This window comes from Lynx rufus, unplaced genomic scaffold, assembly GCF_022079265.1.
Source record: "Lynx rufus isolate CCGP_SWC_20201006 ecotype Redwood Valley unplaced genomic scaffold, mLynRuf1.p SCAF_17, whole genome shotgun sequence".
Classification (NCBI taxonomy): Eukaryota; Metazoa; Chordata; class Mammalia; order Carnivora; family Felidae; genus Lynx; species Lynx rufus.
This window is the reverse complement of record NW_025814831.1, coordinates 38,045,555-38,067,019: the sequence shown is the minus strand read 5'-3', so window position 1 is coordinate 38,067,019 and position 21,465 is coordinate 38,045,555. Positions and strand designations below refer to the sequence as shown.

The following is a 21,465-nucleotide window of genomic DNA, read 5'->3' as shown; positions in this document are numbered from 1 at the left end:
AAATATTAATTGGGGCGCCTGAGTGGCTCAGTCGGTTAAGCGTCTGACTTCGGCTCAGGTCATGATTTCAAAGGTTGTGAGTTCGAGCCCCACATCGGGCTCTGTGCTGACAGCTCAGAGCCTGGAGCCTGCTTCAGATTCTGTGTCTCCCTCTCTCTCTGTGCCTCCCCCACTCACGCTCTGTCTCTCTCTCAAAAATAAACATCGAAAAAAAGTTAAAATATTAAGGCAAAGCTGGAGGCAAGAGAAATTATACAGACTGAAGGGTAGGGGTGCTTATGATCAAATATCTTACTGAATATTTTTATAGAGATGAATTTCTAAGAGTTTTTGAATATGAAAAGGCAAAACTGCCTTCCATCCCCCCCCCCCCATGTAGGTGAAGTAAAGTAACAAATCAGGGTATGATAAAAAGTGAAGACTGACTAATCTTTTAAGATTTTAGATGTCCATAAAGGGAAATGATAAAGAGGAAAAACAGGAAAGTAATACATTCTGGGTTTGTTATTATTCTAAAAACTCATAAAGCAACATTACATATTAACTGGTATTAAGTGTTCTTCCCTGCCCCTCTCCCTTCCACATGTCAACCTGCATGACATAATTGCTCCCTCAAAAAACTTTTTGTCTATAATTACTTCTTTAAATTCCTTGTCATTAGGTATAATTGTCAGTATGTCTGCATTGGTTTTTTGTTCTTTTCAAAAATTTCTGAGCATTTATAATTTCAGTGTTTAAGAAGCATCCAGAGAAATTCTGGAAAGTAGATGGTCACAGATACAGACAAAGGTATCCCGCTGTGGGTGAGCCCCCAGAAATACAGTGGAGTCCGTACTAGAGTGAGAAGGAAAACCACTCACTGGATAAACAGTTTTCAATCCTGGGGTAAATGATGTCTATTTGGGGTATTGTTTATCCTGATAACACAGTAAAAAAAAATTTTTTTGAAATGGAACACGTAGTTGGGCCATATGCCGACTCTGTCTTCAAAGTGTATTACTTTGCCTCTTTTTGGCCCGTATGTAAATCTTGCTTCTTACTCTAGAGGTATTTTTTATAATCTAAGATTTGTTCCCTTACAGGACACCAAGTGACCTACATAGGGTACATGGTGTTGACATCTCTGAGCAGCATGTGTTTGAGAGCATGTTCTGAAGTCCTGAAATCTTAGGCTGAGGGACCTTAGAAACTCTCTAGCCTAACTCTTGTGTTTCAGGTGAGGGAAGTGAGAGATGTTAATTGGCCAAATTCGTTTTCTGGCAGTGCTGGGACTAGAACATAGCTGTCCTCTACCCAGCCTGATGCTTCGTGGCTTACCCCACCATTTTATTGACTGTGTTATGTGGGTTGTTAATTGAGGTCTAATATGCTAATGTGCTGTCTGACCTCAGTGGACCCCTTACTGTGTTCTTGTGCCTATTTTGAACTTTCTCTACTCTCGGTAAACCCACCAAATCCTGTTTCTGTCATTCCTAGCAGATATCAGATCAACGACAGCTAGATTGGCAGACCTAGATCAGCAGATCCTCAATTTCTTTGTAATCTGCTTTATAATCCACAGATGGTTCATCTTAACAAGCAAAGACTAAACAAAACTCTCTTATTTTTTGTCTAATATTAATTCGTCTCTACGTCCACTCAGTCAAAATTTATTGAGCAGACAGTGAGGGTTCAGAGGTGAACAAAAATAGACATAGTCTCTCTTCTCATTGAGCTTCTAGTCTAGAGGAGGAGACACTCATCAATCAAGTAACTAATGAGAGCCTAATTACAGGAACTAAATGGAGGAACCCATTTCCATGATCGTCTATAATAAAGGATTCTGACACGAACTGTAGTCAGAGCTTGCGTAAGGAAACAACATTTGAACTGAGACCCGAAGGGTGGCTTGGAATTAACAGAGCTCAGGGCTGGATGTTGGGAGCATTTTTGAAAGAAGAAGTAGAATTTCCTCTTGTGATGGGAGAGAGAGCGTGAGGAGTTAGAAAGGATGAACGAGAGGGTGGAGGAAAGAGGAGAGCGACACAGGTGAGGCCTGAGAGGTAGGCGAGGCTGGCCGAGTCACAAGTGCCTTACGGGTCATGTTAACATTGTGGACATCATGCTAACAGAAGGAGGCAGCCCCTGAGACTGTGTTGATATGCCTTTCATTTTGTCTCTAGTGGTGATGATGGATGCTTATCTTTAGGAAGCTTTTATAAAGATTTTATTCTTCTTTATTGACTGAGCGATACTCCTTACATAGGTACACTATGCTTTCTTTATCCATATGTCTGCTGAGGGACACTCAAGCAGCTCCCATATCTTGGCTGTTGTAAATTATGCTGTAGCGAGCCTAGGGCTACACGTAGCTCTTCAAATTTGTGTTTTTGTTCTCTTCAGATAAATACCCAGAAGTGGGATCGCTGGAACATATGATACATTTACTTTAAATTTTTTGAAGAATCTTCATAATGTTTTCCATAGTGACTGAACCAACTTACATTCCTCTCAGTAGCTTTTGAGGGTTCCCTTTTCTCCATGTTCTCACCAACACTTGTAACGTTTTGCCTTTTTAGTAATAGCCGGTCTGACAGGTGTGAGGTGGTATCTCATTGTGGTTTTGATTTGCATTTCCCTGGTGGTAAGTGACGCTGAGCATCTTTCATGTGCCTGTTGGCCTTCTGGATGTCTTCTTTGGACAAAAATGTGTGTTCATATCCTCTGCCCATTTTTTTAATCAGATTGGTTTTTTTTAAATAAATTGTATAAATTCTTTGTGTATTTTGGCTGTTAACCCATTAACGAGTGTACGACTTGCAGATATCTTCTTCCTTTCAGTAGGTTACCTTTTTGCTTTGTCGATGGTTTCATTTGCTGTGCAAAAGCCTTTTATTTTTTTTTTAATTATTTTATAATAATTTATTATTTTTTTCATGTTTATTTATTATTGAGAGACAGAGAGAGACAGAGCATGAGCAGGGGAGGGGCAGAGAGAGGAGGAGACACAGACTGTGAAGCAGGCTCCAGGCTCTGAGCTGCCAGCACAGCGTCTGACGTGGGACTCGAACTCGCACAAACCGTGAGATCATGACCTGAGCCGAAGTCGGACACTCAACTGACTGAGCCACTCAGGTGCCCCTGTGCAAAAGCCTTTTAGTTCGATGTAGTCCCATTTGTTTATTTTAGTGTTTTTGCCTTTGCCTCAGAAGACTAATCCAATAAAATATTGCTAAGGCTCATGTCAAAGAGCTTACTGCTCATGTTTTCCTCTAGGAGAGTAGATCAGTCTTTTTTTTTAAAATGTATATTTATATTTAGTTTTGAGAGAGAGAGAGAGAGAGAGAGAGAGTGAGCAAGTAGGGGAGGAGCAGACAGAGGGTCCGAAGCAGGATCTGAGCTGTCCGCACAGAACGAATGCGGGGCTCAAACTCCAGTCGGTTGGACACTCGACCGACTGAACCACTGGGGTGCCCAGAGAGTAGCTCTGTCTTATTAGCCGTCAGAGAAATCCATTAAAACAATAATGATATCAATTTCACATGCATTATATTGGCAGAAATTAAAGTCTGTTAGCATCAAATATCAGAGAGGATTAGGGAAAATACGAATTCTTTTACCATGCTGGTGGGAATCAGAACTGTAATTCAGTTTGGAGAACAAATCAATAGCTATCCATTACTTAAAAGGAGTAATTTTAGTCCTAGGAAAACATCCCAAAGAAAGTCACACAAATGTGCAAGAAGACTGACACAAAAGTGTTTGTCAGAGCAATATATCTGTAATAAGAAAAACTGGAAACAATATTATGTTCACAGTAGCCTGACAGATAAATAAGTCATGTTCATGCAGACAGTAGAACAGTATAAAAGGTAAAATGACTGTATTAGATTTTTCTCTGTCACCATGAATACATCCCCAAGCATACTGTTGAATGGAAAAGCTACAAAATGATAATACAGAATTCCAGTTTCATAAGAATTAAAATACATAAGACAATACTGTATGAATGACATATATAATAAAAGTGTAAAAATGTGTGTGTGTGGAGAGCACGTGACTCTTGATCTCAGGGTCATGAGTTAGAGCCCCACGTTGGACAGAGAGATGACTTAAATAAATACATACTTTTGAAAATGTATGTGTATATTTCAAAATAGTGGTTATCTCTGGGAAGGAAGAGATGAAAGAAGGATGAAGACTGGGCTTTCAATTATATTTGATTGTATTTGTGGTATGGAAGATTACTTATATCTGTATCACGATTAATGACTGTAGGTCATATTTTGTTCTTCTAACTATGTTTGAAATATCTTCTATTTAAAAGAAAGTTGTTCAAGTGAGCCTGCCAAATCAAAATAAAATACAGTAAAGGGTGATGAGCAGAGATGACTGATTCCAAAAGAATCTTCCCATGAGCCAATCAGGACCTTGAGTCTGTGTTCCAACCTCTCTGGGCATGAGCAAGAGAATGTTACCTTTTAAATTTGAAATGTTCGTTTGAGGGATTCCGTTGGATGTTCTGCCAAGGTCGAAACATGGCTTTTGGGGTTAGTAGACAAATGGTGTTTAGGGGTGATTTCAGGTTTTTCAGAATGCTCTCTCTGGCCACCAAAGCTAGATTACAAATGGCCGATTGTTGCTAGTCCTCAAGTCACTGGTTTATGAGGTAAGACAGACCAAGAGCTCTGAATTCTTAGTAGATGGTTAATAATACGTAAAGTTTCCTAGGGTCTAATATCTCAGCCTTTACCTCAGACGCTCTTGTTCTGGGTGGACTTGTGGGAGTAACAGGCGGGAGGCAGGCGTCCACCTCCCGTGGTTGTGGCTCACGGCAAGGAGTGCCCATGGGCTGATGGAACCTGTGGTATGGCATCTTTCTCTTTCCCTCTCGTAGCCTTCCTGAATCTTTCCTCCTGAGATGCTGTCTTCCCTGTAGGTTTTTAACTATAGTTTGCCTGAATAAACTGTTGGGAATGGAGGAAGTTTTCGAAATCATTGTAATCATTTGTTAGCCTCTTGAAAGAAGTAACTGGTGCTAAAGTGCCAACTAATCAAAACCAGTCACCCTGGTCAGCTGAATTTTCTTACCAGTTAGTTTTGGTGAAGCTCCGGACACATAAAGCATCTGTTTTATTTAAATAATCTTTTAACTTTACAACCGTCTTACATTGATGGAAATGTTGCAGAGAGGGTACAGAAAGGTTTCGTAGATCTCTTACCCAGTTTCCCTTTCGCTTAACATTTTACATTGCTATCTAGGCAGTACTTTTACAATAACAATTTCTACCTTGTTTGGGGATGTGGACACATTCTATTCACAGACTTACTAATGCAGACCTTACTGACGTGAAAGTATACAGCACAATCAAATGGTACTTCATTTATAAAGTAACCTGAAAATAAAAACTAATACCCTAGCAAAATAATGGAAATCTCTTAAAATGACGGTCATAGTACCTGGTACGTGTAAATACTCAACAAATATTTGTGAAAAGAACAAATAAGTGAATGCAGATGCCATCTCTGTGTATCCTATGAGAAAATCCAGTTGGTACAGCTTTCAAATTACTACCTGTATAACCCGTTCTGCCTTACCCAGGTTGGAATTCTTACTATTGATTTGTTTAAGCCATAATCCGTTGTTAATATCATGCAATCTGGGTGTTCCTGCCATCTATCCACTTACCATTTTCAACTACCCATAGGTAACACTGAATGCCTGTTACTTGTCCTGCCCTCTGGCATCACAGTGAATACTAAGTATAGATTTTAAAATTTTTGTTTTTTCCGGGGCGCCTGGGTGGCGCAGTCGGTTAAGCATCCAACTTCAGCCAGGTCACGATCTCGCGGTCCATGAGTTCGAGCCCCGCGTCAGGCTCTGGGCTGATGGCTCAGAGCCTGGAGCCTGTTTCCGATTCTGTGTCTCCCTCTCTCTCTGCCCCTCCCCCGTTCATGCTCTGTCTCTCTCTGTCCCAAAAATAAATAAACGTTGAAAAAAAAAAAATTTTTGTTTTTTCCATATCTGTTTTCTTTAAGACTAGATTTTACCTTGTGAAACTTTTTCCTTGGGATATCAATGTCGGCATTAAATATTGCATGAAGAAAATCATCTTTGATAGTGCCCCAAATGTACTTTTTGAAAGCCGTTAATCTGAGTAAATAGAAGGAACTAGAATGTTTTCACCAAGAAAAGGAAAAATTATTTATTTGGAAGGTAGACCATTCGGCAATTAATCTTTTTATGTTTTCAGAATTCAGCTGTGGAAATGGTTTTGTCAAAACAACTTTCTCTCAATGTTCAAGAAAGCATGAAAAACACTGACGATGAGCATAAAGTCAATGAGCTGCAAAATCAACCTTTAGAATTAGATGTCGTGTTAAGAAATGAACAATTAAAGGAGATAGAGGTATGGAAACAAGAAAAACATTGACAACATGATTGCATCATTTATCCAGTGCAATACAATATATTTTAATTACCAGAAACTTGCTTGTACAGAATGAAAAGTCTTATTTAACCTTTGCCTGATGATCAATTTGGTAACTATATAATTATGTACTAATCAGTAAGTTGTATAAATCTTTCCATTTAAAAAGTGGAAGAGTTTAATGAGCATTAGTCTTTTTCACGAAGTTCCTCAAAACTTATTCAGTAACACTATTTGGAGATTCTGACTTTTCACTTCTGTTCTTAGTCGTATGTATTCTTCAGATTCTGATAAATTTCTTTTATTTTTCCTAATTATCAACATTACAGGGTACTTCTTTGTTTTTTTTACAGCGGCGTTTACCTAGCTGTGTTTATATATTTATGTACTTATAGGTATATAGTCTAAAAGTCCAATACATGGCCATGTTAAAAAAAAAAAATGACCCCTACAATTTTAGCTAAGTTTACATGACTGTAAACATGTATTTCAAACAGGAAAGAAGGGTGATGTATGTGAATTAAAAAAAAAAAAGTATCATATATAAAGGATGTATATAAACAGAGTGTCTGCAAATGTAGAACAACCTGGAACAAAAAGAGAGAAATCTTCCTTTAGACACTACAGAACCTTTTAACACAATAGGAAGATCTAATTGCTATTAAATGCTAAGACAACTGTCAATTTCAGTGTAGATTTTAACATGATTCCAGTGGGAAAAAAAAGTCTTTTAATCTTTCAGCACCTTAGTTTCTCTGTATGCAAATGAAATTTTTAAAACATATTCTTGGGATATAATGTTACTGGAAGGAAGGAAATTAATGAGTGAGTGAGGGAGTGAATTTATATTTACTAATTTCCATGACTTGTTTTTAGGAATTATATGCCCAGTTGGACGCAAAGAAATCAGCCATTGAACCGCTGGAACAAACTGAGTATCTCAATAAAGCAGAAACAAGTGCCTTGGTTCTTCACAATGCAGGGTATTCAGTGAACTATTTGGACAATCTGCTTCAGGCACTTATTACTTTGAAGAAAAATAAAGAAAGCCAATATTGTTTCCTTAAGGATTTTCAGGAACGCCTTGCTGCCATTGAATCCTCAGTGAAAGCCTTGTTGACAGAAAAGGAAAGTCTAAAAGTGTAAGTGTAAGAATTTAGGACTCGGGGCACCTGGGTGGCTCAGTCAGTTAAGGGTCCGACTTCGGCTCAGTTCGTGATTTCACAGTTGATGGGTTCAGGTCCCACATGGGGCTCAGTGCTGACAGCTCAGAGCCTGGAGCCTGCTTGGGATTCTGTGTCTCCCTTTGACTCTGCTCTTCCCCCGCTCATTCTCTCTCTCTCTCTCTGTCTCTCTCTCTCTCTCTTTCTCACTCACTCACTCAAAAATAAACATTAAAAAAAAAAGAAACAGTTTAGGTCTTGCATTCTTTTTATTCAAGCACAGATAGGCTGCACTACCTTGGACAGGCCCAGGGTTTTAAGAGTTTATACTATGAGATGACATTATGATTTTAACAGTACAATATGGAAATTAATTACATACGGAAGCCATTGAAGAAAACTCTTGTTTCATGCAGTAAATTTTATATTATTTATATTAATTTTATAATTAAATTATGTTTTACAAATTAATTTCTTAAACAATTAATTCACACTATAAGTATCTTCCAAATGGATTTAAATTTTATGGAATTCAGCACTCTTTTTGTCAAGACTTTATTCTGAACTATGGGGGTGGAAAGAAATATTCTATGTATACACTTGTTCAGTATCAGCATAATTGGTCGAAATAGTTTGGAACCTACTGAATATATATCCATTCTAATGATTTCTTTTTACATATATATGCTCTTTTTGGCTCTGAAGATAATAGCAAATGGTTTGTAGATATAGTCTTACTGTGTAAATACCTTGTCGTTATTAAAAAGGTTGAGGCGGGCACCTGGCTGAGTCAGTCAGTGGAGCAAACAACTGTTGATCTCGGGGTTGTGAGTTCAAGCCTCACACTGGCTGTAGGGATAACTTAAAAAAAATTTTATTTTTTTTATTTTTTTATTTAAAAAAAAAATTTTTTTTTTCAACGTTTATTTATTTTTGGGACAGAGAGAGACAGAGCATGAACGGGGGAGGGGCAGAGAGAGAGGGAGACACAGAATCGGAAACAGGCTCCAGGCTCTGAGCCATCAGCCCAGAGCGGGGCTCGAACTCACGGACCGCGAGATCGTGACCTGGCTGAAGTCGGACGCTTAACCGACTGCGCCACCCAGGCGCCCCCCAAAAAAAATTTTTTTTTAAAGTAAAAAGTTTGATTTTGTACCTTTGCCTAAATGGGGTTTACTTTCAGTGATATCCCTTTGAGGAAACAATTTTATATTCAAAGGACGAGACTGATTATACTTTCTTATTCATTATTGTCGGTAAAATGGTAACAAAGTGGTTGGACATTGTGATAATTTCTTAGGCTTAGACTCACCTTTGTGCGAGTACTTTACAGTTACCAAGTCCTTTTACATATGTATCGTTCCCTTCCCTCTTCACTCCCTTCCTGTGGTTCTGCATTTTTATGATACTTATTCTATAGGTGAGTTTTCTGTATTGTTACACTCTAACTGAAAGCCACGCTAAACAAGGTCCTGATTTTGATTTTAAAGACAGAATGCTTTTATAGACAACCTAATCTTCTCTTCTGTGAATTCAGAGCAGAATTAATTTCTTTTCATGAACTCTAACCTCGTGTTGATGTATATTAATAAGCTCCCTTTTTTTTCTTTCTCTAGGGGACCACTGGACAGTGCAGCCTATCTGGACAAAATGAAAAACTACCTGGCATCGATAGAAAAAGAGAAAGATTCTTTAAGCAAGATGAAAATGGAATGGGAAAATTTATCAAAGTGTGTGACTGACATGGATAAGAAGGTTTTGGAAAGCCAGATCCAGCAACTTGCACGTAGTTGCGAACAAGTAGAACAGTTGGCTCAAAAGAAGTATTCTCAGCAAGTAGCAGAAAATGATGAATTTGTACTTTTCATGCGTGCGATCCAAGACCTTGACATTTCTCTGCAGCAACAGCAGCAGTTAGGGCTGAACTCTCCAGAAGAACAGGAGGGGAGCCCAGGCACAGTTGCCTTGGCCACTGAACTCCGGGCTATCAAGCAGAGATTTTTGGCTTTGAAGGGGCAAGCTGATTTTCAGATGGAGAGGATTTGGGGAGAAAAAGAAAAGAATACTTTGGAAGATGCAATGAATAATTTGCAGAAGCGATTGGAAGCCTCGGAGTCATTAAACACAGAGGTGGAAAATCAGATCAAGATGTGTGAAACAAGGACCAGGATGAGAGAGATTATCCTGTGGGTCAAGAATCTGCTAGGTGAACTCGCTCCTACCATTTGCCTTCTCCCAGATGACATTCTTTCACAGATCAGAAAGTGCAAGATGACACATGATGGCATTCTGGATAAGCACCAAGCTGTGGAGTCCTTGGTTGAAGAGGTCAAAGATAATACTCCTAATCTTCCAGCAGATGAGAGCAATGATTTAAATCACCTCCTACAGGACTTACAGAATCAGTACCAAATGCTAGTTTTAAAGTCAACGGAAAGATCACAGCAATTAGAATTTAAATTGGAAGAAAGGAGCAGATTTTTTGCCGTAATAGAGAAGGTTCAACTTTCACTTCAGGAAAATGAAGCACTGATAAATCCCAAGATGAAAACAGCCTCCACAGAAACTGAACTAGAACATGAGCGTGTCACTTTGATGCGTTCTCAGAAGGAATTGCAAGAAGTGGAGAGTGTGATCTTGACCCACCTTCAGGAACAAACAAACATCTGTAAGGATCTAAATGTGTTCGAAAGATTATTTCTGGATGACCAGTTGAAAAACCTTAAGACTAGAGCCCATAGAACGCAAAGATTAATTCAAAGTAAATGTAAGGAAGTGGAACGCAAGATCCATTTTTACAGAGAATTTCATGAAAACACATCTGTGCTTCAGAAGGAGGTTGACCATATACGGCACAACGAACTGCTGCTAAATCAAGAAATAAATCAAGATGTTGAAAAGGAGCTCTGTGGCCTTAAAGACCGACTCACTGGTATTCAGTCTAGTATCCTACAGCTACGGAAACTCAAAGAAGTGTTTGAGTGCATAGGACTAAGCTGGGATGGTTCCCAACTTGACCAATTACACACCCAAGTAGTTGAGAAAGAAAAGGAACTCGAGGAAAAAATTAAGCAGTTGTCAGACCATGTGGCAGACCATGGCAGATATCAGGCATCACTAAGTAAATTGAGGGCTGTGGACTTGCAAATTAAGAAAAGAGCCGAAGCAGTGCTGGCAATGCCCCAGACCTCACCAGAAAGCAGTTTGCTCGATGCTCAGATTTTGAATCGGAGAATTGAGAGAGCCATGTGCTTGTGTCAAGAGATACTAAAGAAATTGAATGAAGGTAAGGCCTTTGATGACACCTTCAAAGAGAAAGAAATGCCGCGGATAAAGCTCTATGCAGAAGAAAATGAGAAGTTACGCAAGGTTCTCCAAAACAGCATACTAAAATCCCAACCCAAAGAAGTGAACGAACAGAATTTTCAGGACAAACTGGAAAATTCCTTACATGTTTTGAAGCAGATAAAATCTCAGTTAGAGCAGCCTTTGCTTATAAATTTGGACATTGAACATATTCAAAATGAGAAGGATGATTGTGAAGCATTTCAAGAGCAAGTTCAGGCAGAAATGGATAGCGTGAAAGCTGTGACCATCATTGAGAAGCAAAGAGAAGAAAATTCTTCTGGAGCTAATGATGTGGAGGCAAAATTACGTGACATTGAAGATCTTCACATGCAGCTTGCTACAAGCCTTGATTTGCGCACAGTAGGTTTTTTTTTCAATTAGGTGGTTAATGCATTTCTTTTTATTGCATGGTTTTAGCTTTTACTCTGGGTAATATCTGTGCTTCTTAAGCAGTTATAGGTTCTACATGAACATTCTCCATAGAATAGCCATTTAAAAGAAACTTGCGGTGGACCAGTTTACAATCCCACTTCAATTGACATCTAAATACAGTGCTTTATAGACAGGAAAGAGGAATGTGAAGCCTTTACTTCGATACCCCTGGCAACCCCTGTTGAGTTCAGACAGAGTTTGGTTTTGGTTTGTTTGTGTTTTTAGAAATAGTGAGGCATAGTGGAAGAAATATAGTGTAGAGAAAATAACATAAAATAATAACTCCGCATCCATTTAGAACTTACGGTGTCTGGGAACCGTGCTGAACACTGTGTTTTTAATCCCATAGCAACTCTGTGAGGGGGGTTGCTATCATTAGCTCTATTTCAAAATAAGGAAATTTAAGTTCAGGAACATCAACAGGTTTCTCAGTCTCCTGCATCAGGAACAGAACAGGATTCGAGTCAAGGTCTGTCTGATTTTAGAGCTTGGGTCATCAAATGAAGGTTCATGGGCCAAATCTGCCCATGGTGCCTGATTTTGTAAATAAAGTTTTATTGTATCATGGCCATGCTCATTTCTTTAGAGAATGTCTATGGCTGCTTTCCTGCTACACCAGCAGGGTTGAGTAGTTGTCATAGTCCAGATGGTGGGCAAAGCCTAAAATATTTAGTCTGGCCCTCTACAAGAAAAGTTTGCTGACCTCTGGTGTTGTAGAATGAGTCCAACATACTCCCTCCTTTTCCACAATAATTAGGAGAGATAGCTTAGGCATTGCTGGAACACTTGTACTTAATATAATGCCTTTCACTGTATTTTCAGAATTGTCACATTAAACTTATAGAATGGAGAAATGAACTCCCTTCATTGATTTAAAGAGTTATTAGATAATATTTCAATATTTGATAGGTATAAACGCTATAGAAATGTAAGGTCATACTGTGAATCCTACTACGTTCTTTAAATTGATACTTAACAAATGTTGAGTAAATTCAGTACTTCTTTATTTGATTTTAATACAGTTTCCAGGAACAATGACATAAATCTCTAAAATAATAGGATTAGAGCTGGACTGGAAGGGACCTTTAAAGTTATTTACATCAACTATTTGTTATTTCAGCAAGAAGACTATGGTCTGGATACATTAAGTGATGTGTTCAAAACTAAAATTTGTGGCAGAGCCATTTATTTGAAAACACAAGAAATCTTGGCGGGGGGTGTTTTCTTTTTATGCCCCCAACAAATATTGGTTAAAGCTATACACATTAAATATATGCGATTGCTTTATTTAGTTCATAGTCTAATATAAGAGTTCTAGAACAGGAATGCGTATCATTAGACATGATGCCTGAGATGTATTTTTGAATTTAGAGTAGATTTAGCAAATCTGGAAGCAGTTTTTCTTTATGCAAACAGAAAGTTATTGGTCTTTATGTGCTAGCCTAATGTTGCCAAACTAAGTAGGAGACGCTAACCCTTGTAAGACCCAGACATATTATGAATGCACTACAAAAATTCAAGAATGATAAAAATCCCCAGAGTTTGCCAGCTTTGTCACAGTGTTTCATCTCCTGTTCACCAGGATGTCTTGAATGATGCTTATGAAAGCATGACACGCTATAACGAGGCAGTCACTAGGGCGATGGGGATCCTTACTGCCCGTGAAGCCATTATTGCATCCCATAGAATAGACCTTGCTGATCCGGAAGAATCGCTGGAGATATCTCACTGGAAACAAGAGGAGTTGCAGTCCACAATAGCAGACATCCAGGACCTTACTGAGAAATTGGGGATTGTATCCAGCCCTGAAGCCAAACAACAACTCCAGTGTACTATACATGGGTTAGTTTTGAAGGACTCAGCCGTGAGGGAGGCAGCCAAAATAAAGGAGGCTGAAATAGAAGGGTAGGTACTTCTTTCTAAAGGTAATGCTTTAAGAACAAAATTAAGGTTTATTTTTCTTTATAGTTAACATTTACCAATTGGGAATAATTTGGAAAATATGGAAAACTTTAAAAATCACTACCTGCATGGGGCGCCTGGGTGGCTCAGTCTGTTGGGTGTCTGACTTCGGCCGAGGTCATGATCTAACGGTTCATGGTTCGAGCCCGGTATCCGGCTCTGTGCTGACAGCTCGGAACTTGGGGCCTGCTTTGGATTCCCTCTCTCTCTGCCCCTCCCCTGCTCATGCTCTGTCTCTCTGTCTCTCAAGAATGAATAAACGTTAAAAAAATTTTCTTTTTAAATCACTATCTACAGAAAACCATAGCAAATATTTTATTGTATTTATTTTACCTTTTTCCTTATTTAATGTTGAATACATACAACAGAATGCTTATAAAAGTCTGCATATGATATCAAGGATAATAATAAAATAAACAGCTTTGTCCCTAAAGGTTCAAAGGTAAACATCATGACTTTTGACTTCTCTTGTGCGGTCCTTTCTTCTCCTCAGAATTAATCATTATCCCCAATATTTTATTTACCACTTTCTTTCCTTTTTAAAATATTTTTTCTATGTGTTTATGCTTCATTTTCATGTATGTGTGTTCCTCTGTCACCTCATTTTTTTCAAACTCATCATTTTGATGCTGAAGTTTATTCATGTTCTTGTCTATAGCAAAATTCAGTTACCTAGCTATTGACAGACATTTGAGTTTTTCTACTTTTTGCCTTCACAACTAGTGCCAATAGGAACATTTTTATTTATTTATTTTTTTTTTAATTTTTTTTTTTCAACGTTTATTTATTTTTGGGACAGAGAGAGACAGAGCATGAATGGATAGGAACATTTTTAAATGAGAGAGGTTCACTTGAATAGTTACTGAGGATTCTGGTGTTGAGTCAAAAGGTAGTCACATCTCACATTTTAAATTCCAAATAATTTTACCTACTTCTACTCAGACTAGTATTTCGGCAACATAGTCTATTCCAACTGTTTCGTATCTTCGCCAGTACTCGATGTTGGGAGATTTAAGTTTTGCCAGTCTGATGGATGAAAAGTGGTATTTCATTATGGTTTTAATTTGCATCTCTATTATATTAATGTATTTGAGCCCCTTTATTGAATATTTCTTGGTCATTCGTATTTCATCTTCGGAAAGATGCCTGTCCAAGCCATTGCCCAATTTTTATTGAGTTGCCCATACTTTTTCTTATTAATTTGTAGAAATGTATGCTGTATTTTGCAGGCTCGTCCTTTGTGGTTATATATATTATAAATATCTTGACAGAGAAAATTTCCTATTTAAAACCTATCCTGGGTTGAGGCTTTATCCTCTGTCCCCCTCAGCGTTCCAGGAAAAGGTTAATAAAACTGAAACTCAGCAAATGCCCTCAAAGTCTTTGTCCCTAAAGCTCAGCTTGTTTCTCTGTATTTCCACGTCCATATAGTTTGGGAGCCTCTGAATATTTCTTACTTCCTTTCTAGTTCATTATTATATTTTAATAATTTTTAAAATATATATTTGATACTAAAGTTTTCATTGTTTTCAGTGAGAGACTGAGACTGTATCAATTTTAGACACATAACTGTATTTATAGTTTTTTAATACATCAGAACACTACCCTACATAAAAAGATGCTGCTTATCCTTTACTTTAAAACATGTGCTCTTTTCCTTATTGTAACAAAACTTCACAAAGTAATTGTATTTGCTATTAAATATTTTATAAAATGGATGGTTGTAATTTACTTAGCTATATCTTTTGTTACGTATAAGGTATGTTCCAATTTTTGACATTTTTAATTTTTTAATTATTTATTTGGTTTTGAGAGAGAGCATGCTTGTGAGTAGGGGAGGGGCAGAGAGAGAAGGAGAGAGAGAATCTTAAGCAGGCTCCACACTCAGCACGGAGCCCGATGTGGGGCTCAGTCTTACGACCCTGAGATCATGACCTGAGTGGAAATCAAGAGTTGTGCGCTTAACTGACTGAGCCACCCAGGCACCCCTGCTATTTTAATTAACAGTTTAATAAGTAAAAAGATTTTACTGTGTAAAAGGTTTTATCAGGTTTAGAATAAATTCCTACTGTGAGGATTAGTTCCTTAAGATAAATTGCAGAAGTTGGATTAATGGCTCAAAAGATATGAGCATTTTTAAGACTGAGTGGTTTTTGTAAGAATTGTACCAATTTATATCTCATTTGCAGTGTTTGAGAGTGCAGTTTTACAATTTACGTGTTTTGAGGAAAGTCTTATCTGCCTGTTCAAGTTTGCATTAAAAGTCTTATGCAGGTCCTTGTGAGGAAGAGGTAATCAATAAAAATTTGGTGTGATACACTGAATAAGAAAAAGAGAATTACATTCTGTTTTTTATTAAGTGTTCAGAATTCATTCTGGGTAATCCAGAATATATTATACTAAATAAAATTTAATATCCTTTCTTTTTTCCTAACGGTGCTTTATAGGTGTCTCGAGAATTACAAATGCTATAGGAAAATTAAAGAGAAAATTTGCACTCACCTCAGTCAAATGGAGACAGTTCTTGGGCAGTCTGTGTTCCCGTTGCCGGTGTCTTACAAGGAAGCTTTAGAGCGCTTGGAACAGAGCAAGGTAATAGTATTTGCAAATCTCCAGTAAGATTTGATGCAGAAAATTGGCAGGAAGAACAGGTGGCGGCAGCAGGGAATGTGGCTCTGTTATGACCCACAGAAATCTCCCACCTGAATTGGACACTCAAAACACCCCAAACCAAAAGCCGAGGGGAACCATGAAACAGTGGTTCTGAGAGATTTCACGGGTTGGAGTCACAGGACTGTAGCAAACTTGTAGCAGATTGTTCTCAGTGATCATTCTTTCTGAAGCTTTACCTTTCTTATTATTTTGTTGGATGTTGCTGGATCAGTGACAGAGAATTTAATGCAACTATCATAAGTCTAAACTCTGGCTACTTCTTATTGTTACTGTGCAATTTTTGTTTTTGTTTCTTTTCATCTGTTAAAAGCTATGGTATTACGTTATTAGGATTTGAATGAAAGCATTCTGAGTCATCTGTGCTTAATACCTACCACATATCAACAAACAAACAAATACATATACAAAAACCCGAAATAATACATTGGTGGTTGATAAGTATTGTTCAGATTGACTACCTGGTAAGATGTGAGACTAACATTAAAATAACAATGATCTTTTAAGAAATCTACCTTTCAAAACACTTTCTTTTTGTCACCATAGTTCCAAATTCGTGTGCAACCCAGTAATACTTAAGGCAGTTCTAATCTGTCTTAAATTGGCTTCCAAAAGGACCAACAAATAGATCAGATAACACTTGGGGATGATTGAGAATCAATTCCTCAAGATTGTTAAGAAGTTCATAAGTTTCAGAAAGATCAATAGACATTATATTCCTCCTCTTCCTTTTCTTTCCTAAGGCCTTGGGGTCAAATCTTACATCAACCAAAGAAGAGTTAATGAAACTACGCCGGGTCCACAGACACATTAGACCCATGTGCACAGACAGCGACGACGTGTGTCTGCTCAGAACCACGTCAGCTCTGTGGGACAAATGGTTGAGTTTGCTAGAGGCTGCCAAAGAGTGGGAGATTTGGTGTGAAGAACTAAAGCAGGAGTGGAAATTTGTCAGTGAAGAAGTAAGTGCTTCATTTTCAACATTATAACCAGTTTCCTAACAATTGTCATCTACATTGTTGTGCTACTTGGCGGTTTGTTTTTATATAAAACAAGTCCTCAACCAGTACCCTTTGTTCATACCACAGGCACGTAGCACATAAATGTTCATAGAGGTCAGGTCCTAGTAAAATCATCTCCAAGAAATGGTTCAAATTCTTTCTTAAAAGTGCCAATGTTTTTGGCATCAGGTAATACTTATAAATAAGTATTTGCTCGCTGGAGCTTTAAAATCTTTATTGTACCTATAAGTTAACCCCTCTTAAAGATAACTGTCTTGGCGTGCCTGGGTGGCTGAGTCGGTTAAGCATCTGATGCTTGTTTTTGGCTCAGGTGATGATCTTAGGGTTGTGAGATCGAATCCTGCTTCAGCTCACTGCTGGACATGGAGACTACTTGAGATTCTCTCTCTATCTCTCGCTCTTTTTCCTTCTCTCTCTCTCTCTCTCTCTGTCCCTCCCCTGCTCATGCTTGCTCTCTCACAGTCTCTCTCTCTCAAAAAAAAAAAAAAAATTGTCTCTACACAACACCAAAGGTTAGAATTTGGTGATATTCACAATAACCAACTAATTTTGAATTTAACTGTTTATTAGCTATGGAAATTAATTCTAATGGTTAAAGTATGGACTTAAAAATATATATCACACTCTTTCTGAAAACGCTCTTAAAGAAAATCTCCATAATAGGGGTGCCAGGATGGCTCAGTTACACGTCTGACTCTTGATTTTGGCTCAGGTCATGATCTTGGGGTCACGGAATTGAGCCTCATGTACAGCTCCACAATGACAGCACAGAGCTTGCTTGGGATTCTCTCTCTTTCCCTCTCTCTCTCTGCCCCTTCCCTGCTTGCCTTCTCTCTCTTTCTCTCTCAAAATAAATAAACTAAAAAAAAAAAAAAAAAAAAAAAGCCCTCCATAATATATATCAATCACAGATGTTAATTTAAGCATGATTCAGGATTTAGGCCATCACATATATTTAGAAAGGAAATTTAAAAATAGTATAAAATTATCTTCGGGTGTTCCTTAATCTATCAGGTATAAATGAAGTACAAATCAGAACGTTAAATGAAAACCTTTCTCTCTTATTCATGTCAAAATTCCTGCTAACTTTACTTAAGAGAGAAATATCATGAATCAGTACTTGATTTGGGATAGAAATGTTTAGCACTGGCATATTTTCCTGCTTAAAACTTGATCTTCTTGCCTTTTGCCTCATTGCATCTGAGAGAGCACGATAGGTCACCAGCAGCTCTTCTGAAGCCATGGGAGAAAATTCGGCCAGGGTCTTCATTCTTGCCCTGTCTGCTCAAACTGGCACAGTCTGATCCAGAAATAATGGCCTTAGTAATAATTGCCTAGTAAATAATTGCCACCAGTGTTTCCATCAGTGTGGAGAGGATATAGGCTTCGTCAAGGTGGATTAAGTGAACTTCCTTAAATGAGTCATCCAAGATACCTACCTTACTGCAGAATAATAAAATAATATAAAGAAAAGAAAAAAAAATACTTGATATTCTTTTTTCTTTTTTTAATTTTTTCAATGTTTATTTTTTGAGAGAGAGAGAGAGGACAAGTCGGGGAGGGGCAGAGAGAGAGAGAGGAACACACAGAATCTGAAGCAGGCTCCAGGCTCTGAGGTGTCAGCCCAGAGTCGGACACAGGGCCTGAACTCACAGACCTCCAGATCATGACCTGAGCTGAAGTCGGACCCTTAACCGACTGAGCCACCCAGGTGCCCCTAAATACTTGATATTCTGGAAATGAATAATATTTTGGTAGTGCTGGTAGGGTGTGGTTAGTACATAGACTCTTGAATGTTACAACTCTAAGAAACTTTGTAAATTTCACTTTTTTAGCCGAGCTGCTAGCCCCCATCTTTCCCATCCGTACTGGCACTGTTTCTTGGGTTCCTACAGGAGGCTGTGTGCCACCAAATCCTTGCATTGCTCTCAAGAGTTAAATATTACTGCGATGTCGTTGATGGGGATACGGAGGCGCCGAGAGATTTCTGATGACATGAGACCTCCCAGGTGGCGATGGAGGTGGGGCTGAGGGACTGGGGCCACAGCTGTTGCGCTCACTGCTGTCACTTTAGAATCTGACCGGGGCCTTGCACTTAGTGGGCAGTTAGTAAACATTTCTTGAGCGACAGCTCTTATTCAAACCCGGGTCTAGGGTAATCCTGAGCTTTTACTCTTTCTATTTTACTACATTGTCTTTCTATCGCTGTGCACCCATTTGCAATTATATTGTATTAATTCAGACCCCATTCATTTAGAGCTTTGTAATTATTCATCGAAGCATTTGACAATATTTGCTGGCAGAATGTGTTTTTCAGAGCATCACAAACAAAATATGCCCTCATGTAGTAATAGGAACAACCACTCCAACACATGATGGGCTGGTACAGAGGGTGTGTTGGGCACAGTTCTAAGCACGTTATATGTATTATCATTTACCCTCACAAGAATCCTATGAGGTAATTACTTTTATTTTATCCTCATTTTGTAGACGAGGAAAGTGAGACACAGTCAGATGGAGTAACTTGCCCAAATTCACGAGTGAATGGTAGAAGAGGATTCAAACTTACGCTCTGGTTAGGGGCACCTGGGTGGTCAAGTGTCCGACTCTGGATTTTGGCCCAGGTTGTGATCTCATGCTTCATGAGATCAAGCCCTACCTTGGGCTCCATGCTGACCATGCAGAGCCTGTTTGGGATTCTCTCTCTTTCCCCCTGTCTCTCTGCCTCTCCTCTGCTCGTGCCCTCACTCTCTCAAAATAAATAAGTAAACGTTAAAAAAAATGTTTCAAAGTTACACTCTGGTATTTAACCACAAAACCATCAGCTTAAATGATATTTACGCACACCAAATTGATGTAGGATTTTAAAATTGCTTGTATCCAGGGGCACCGGGGTGGCTCAGTCGGTTAAGTGTCTGACTCTTGATTTTTGGCTCAGGTCATGATCTCATGGTTTGTGGGATCAAGCCCCTAACTGGGCTGTCCGCTGACAGTACAGAGCCTGCTTGGGATTCTCTCTCTCCCTCGCTCCCTGCCCCTCCCCCACCGTGTTCACTCTCTTTCTCAAAATAAAAATGAAAACCTAAAATAGCTTGTATCCATTCAATAAAAATTGTATCATCTAAACACTTGTACACGCAAGGTTCTATTGGCACGGTTGGTGCTTTTGTGTGTGACAGAATGAATTTCTTTTTTTAAGACATTACGATAATCCCGTATCTCTATGGGATAAAGGTTTTGTATAAGCAGATTTTCAAAAACTTAAAACTCTGTTTAATTGTATATTTTGAAAAATAAATTTAAATTTTGATTTACCTTTTTTCCCCCTAAAATTTTACCTTCCTGTTCTCTTAAACAGAATCTGCTTGATTTAATTATTCGTTTCTGGTTATTCAGTCATCATTTTTGCTTTGGTGATTGTAATGTGCTAAAGTCCTGTCTCGAAAGATAATTGAAGGTAGAAGGCTGGCTTCTTCCCCATGAACCCAAAGTCCAAAAGACTTTTACTGGTTCCTACATCTCCTGGTTATGAGTATTTCAGTCTCTTTCACTCTGTTTACTTATGGTGCAACTACGGCTCCTTCTCCCTTTCTGGACTCTATAATTGACTGTGAATCTAAAAGTTTTATAACCGATATTATTAGAATTCTGTGTCCAAGGGAAATCATTCAGGTGGAAGAATGAATACATAATTTTTGTGACAACTATTTTACTGATTTGGGAGCTGTCTTTATCCTTTTTCGCATAAAGTCTGTTGAATTTTGATGCACACAGGCACATGATCACCAACAAAATGAAGATATAGAACATTCTCATCACTCCAGATAGTTCCCTTGTGCACCTCTGTAATCAGTGCCTTCTGTCACCTCCAGCCCCTGGCAACCATTAATCTGTCTTGCCATTTCCAGAATGTCATATAAATGGACTGGGATAGTTTGTGCCTTTTGAGTGTGGCATTTTTTTCGCTGAGCATAATGCATGGGAGATGCATTCATATTGCTGCTTGTATCAATAGTTCATTTCTTTTTCTTCCTGAGTAATACTGGGTTGGGTGCATGTATGACAGTTTGATTATCCATCACAAGTTGAAGAATGGCCTGGCTTTTGAGTACAATTATTGCCCCAATAAAAATAATTTCCCTCCTTAATCACTTACCAACTTACAGCGGACGGCAGAGCCTGAGATGGGGCTTGCAGGCAGGTGGTTTATTTTGGAAAGTGATCTCCAGGAACAGGTGTGGGGGACGAAGGGAACTGGAACTGGGAAGGTCAGGCCTTCAGTTGCTTTACTCTTATTAGGTCATGGTTGCTGTTGTTGCTCTTCATGGAAGCACCAAGAGATGTTCCATTAAGTTCTAGATTACAGACCTACTTCTTTCCACCCTGATGTGTATTCGAGACCCTAGATACCATTATCTCTGACACTACAGCACGTCCTTTCTTTGCCTGCTGGTTCCC

At 38.6% G+C, this 21,465-nt stretch overlaps 1 protein-coding gene across 1 annotated transcript in view; it reads left to right on the top strand.

The window, feature by feature from the left end:
• SYNE2 (spectrin repeat containing nuclear envelope protein 2) overlaps positions 1-21,465 on the top strand; it is a 286,324-nt gene that overhangs the window by 119,341 nt on the left and 145,518 nt on the right. Inside the window, exons 45-50 of the mRNA XM_047079535.1 lie at positions 6,234-6,389; positions 7,287-7,552; positions 9,190-11,281; positions 12,936-13,258; positions 15,763-15,907; positions 16,729-16,947. Of these exons, the coding sequence (XP_046935491.1) occupies positions 6,234-6,389; positions 7,287-7,552; positions 9,190-11,281; positions 12,936-13,258; positions 15,763-15,907; positions 16,729-16,947 (3,201 nt within the window). The remainder of the gene's footprint in view (positions 1-6,233; positions 6,390-7,286; positions 7,553-9,189; positions 11,282-12,935; positions 13,259-15,762; positions 15,908-16,728; positions 16,948-21,465) is intronic.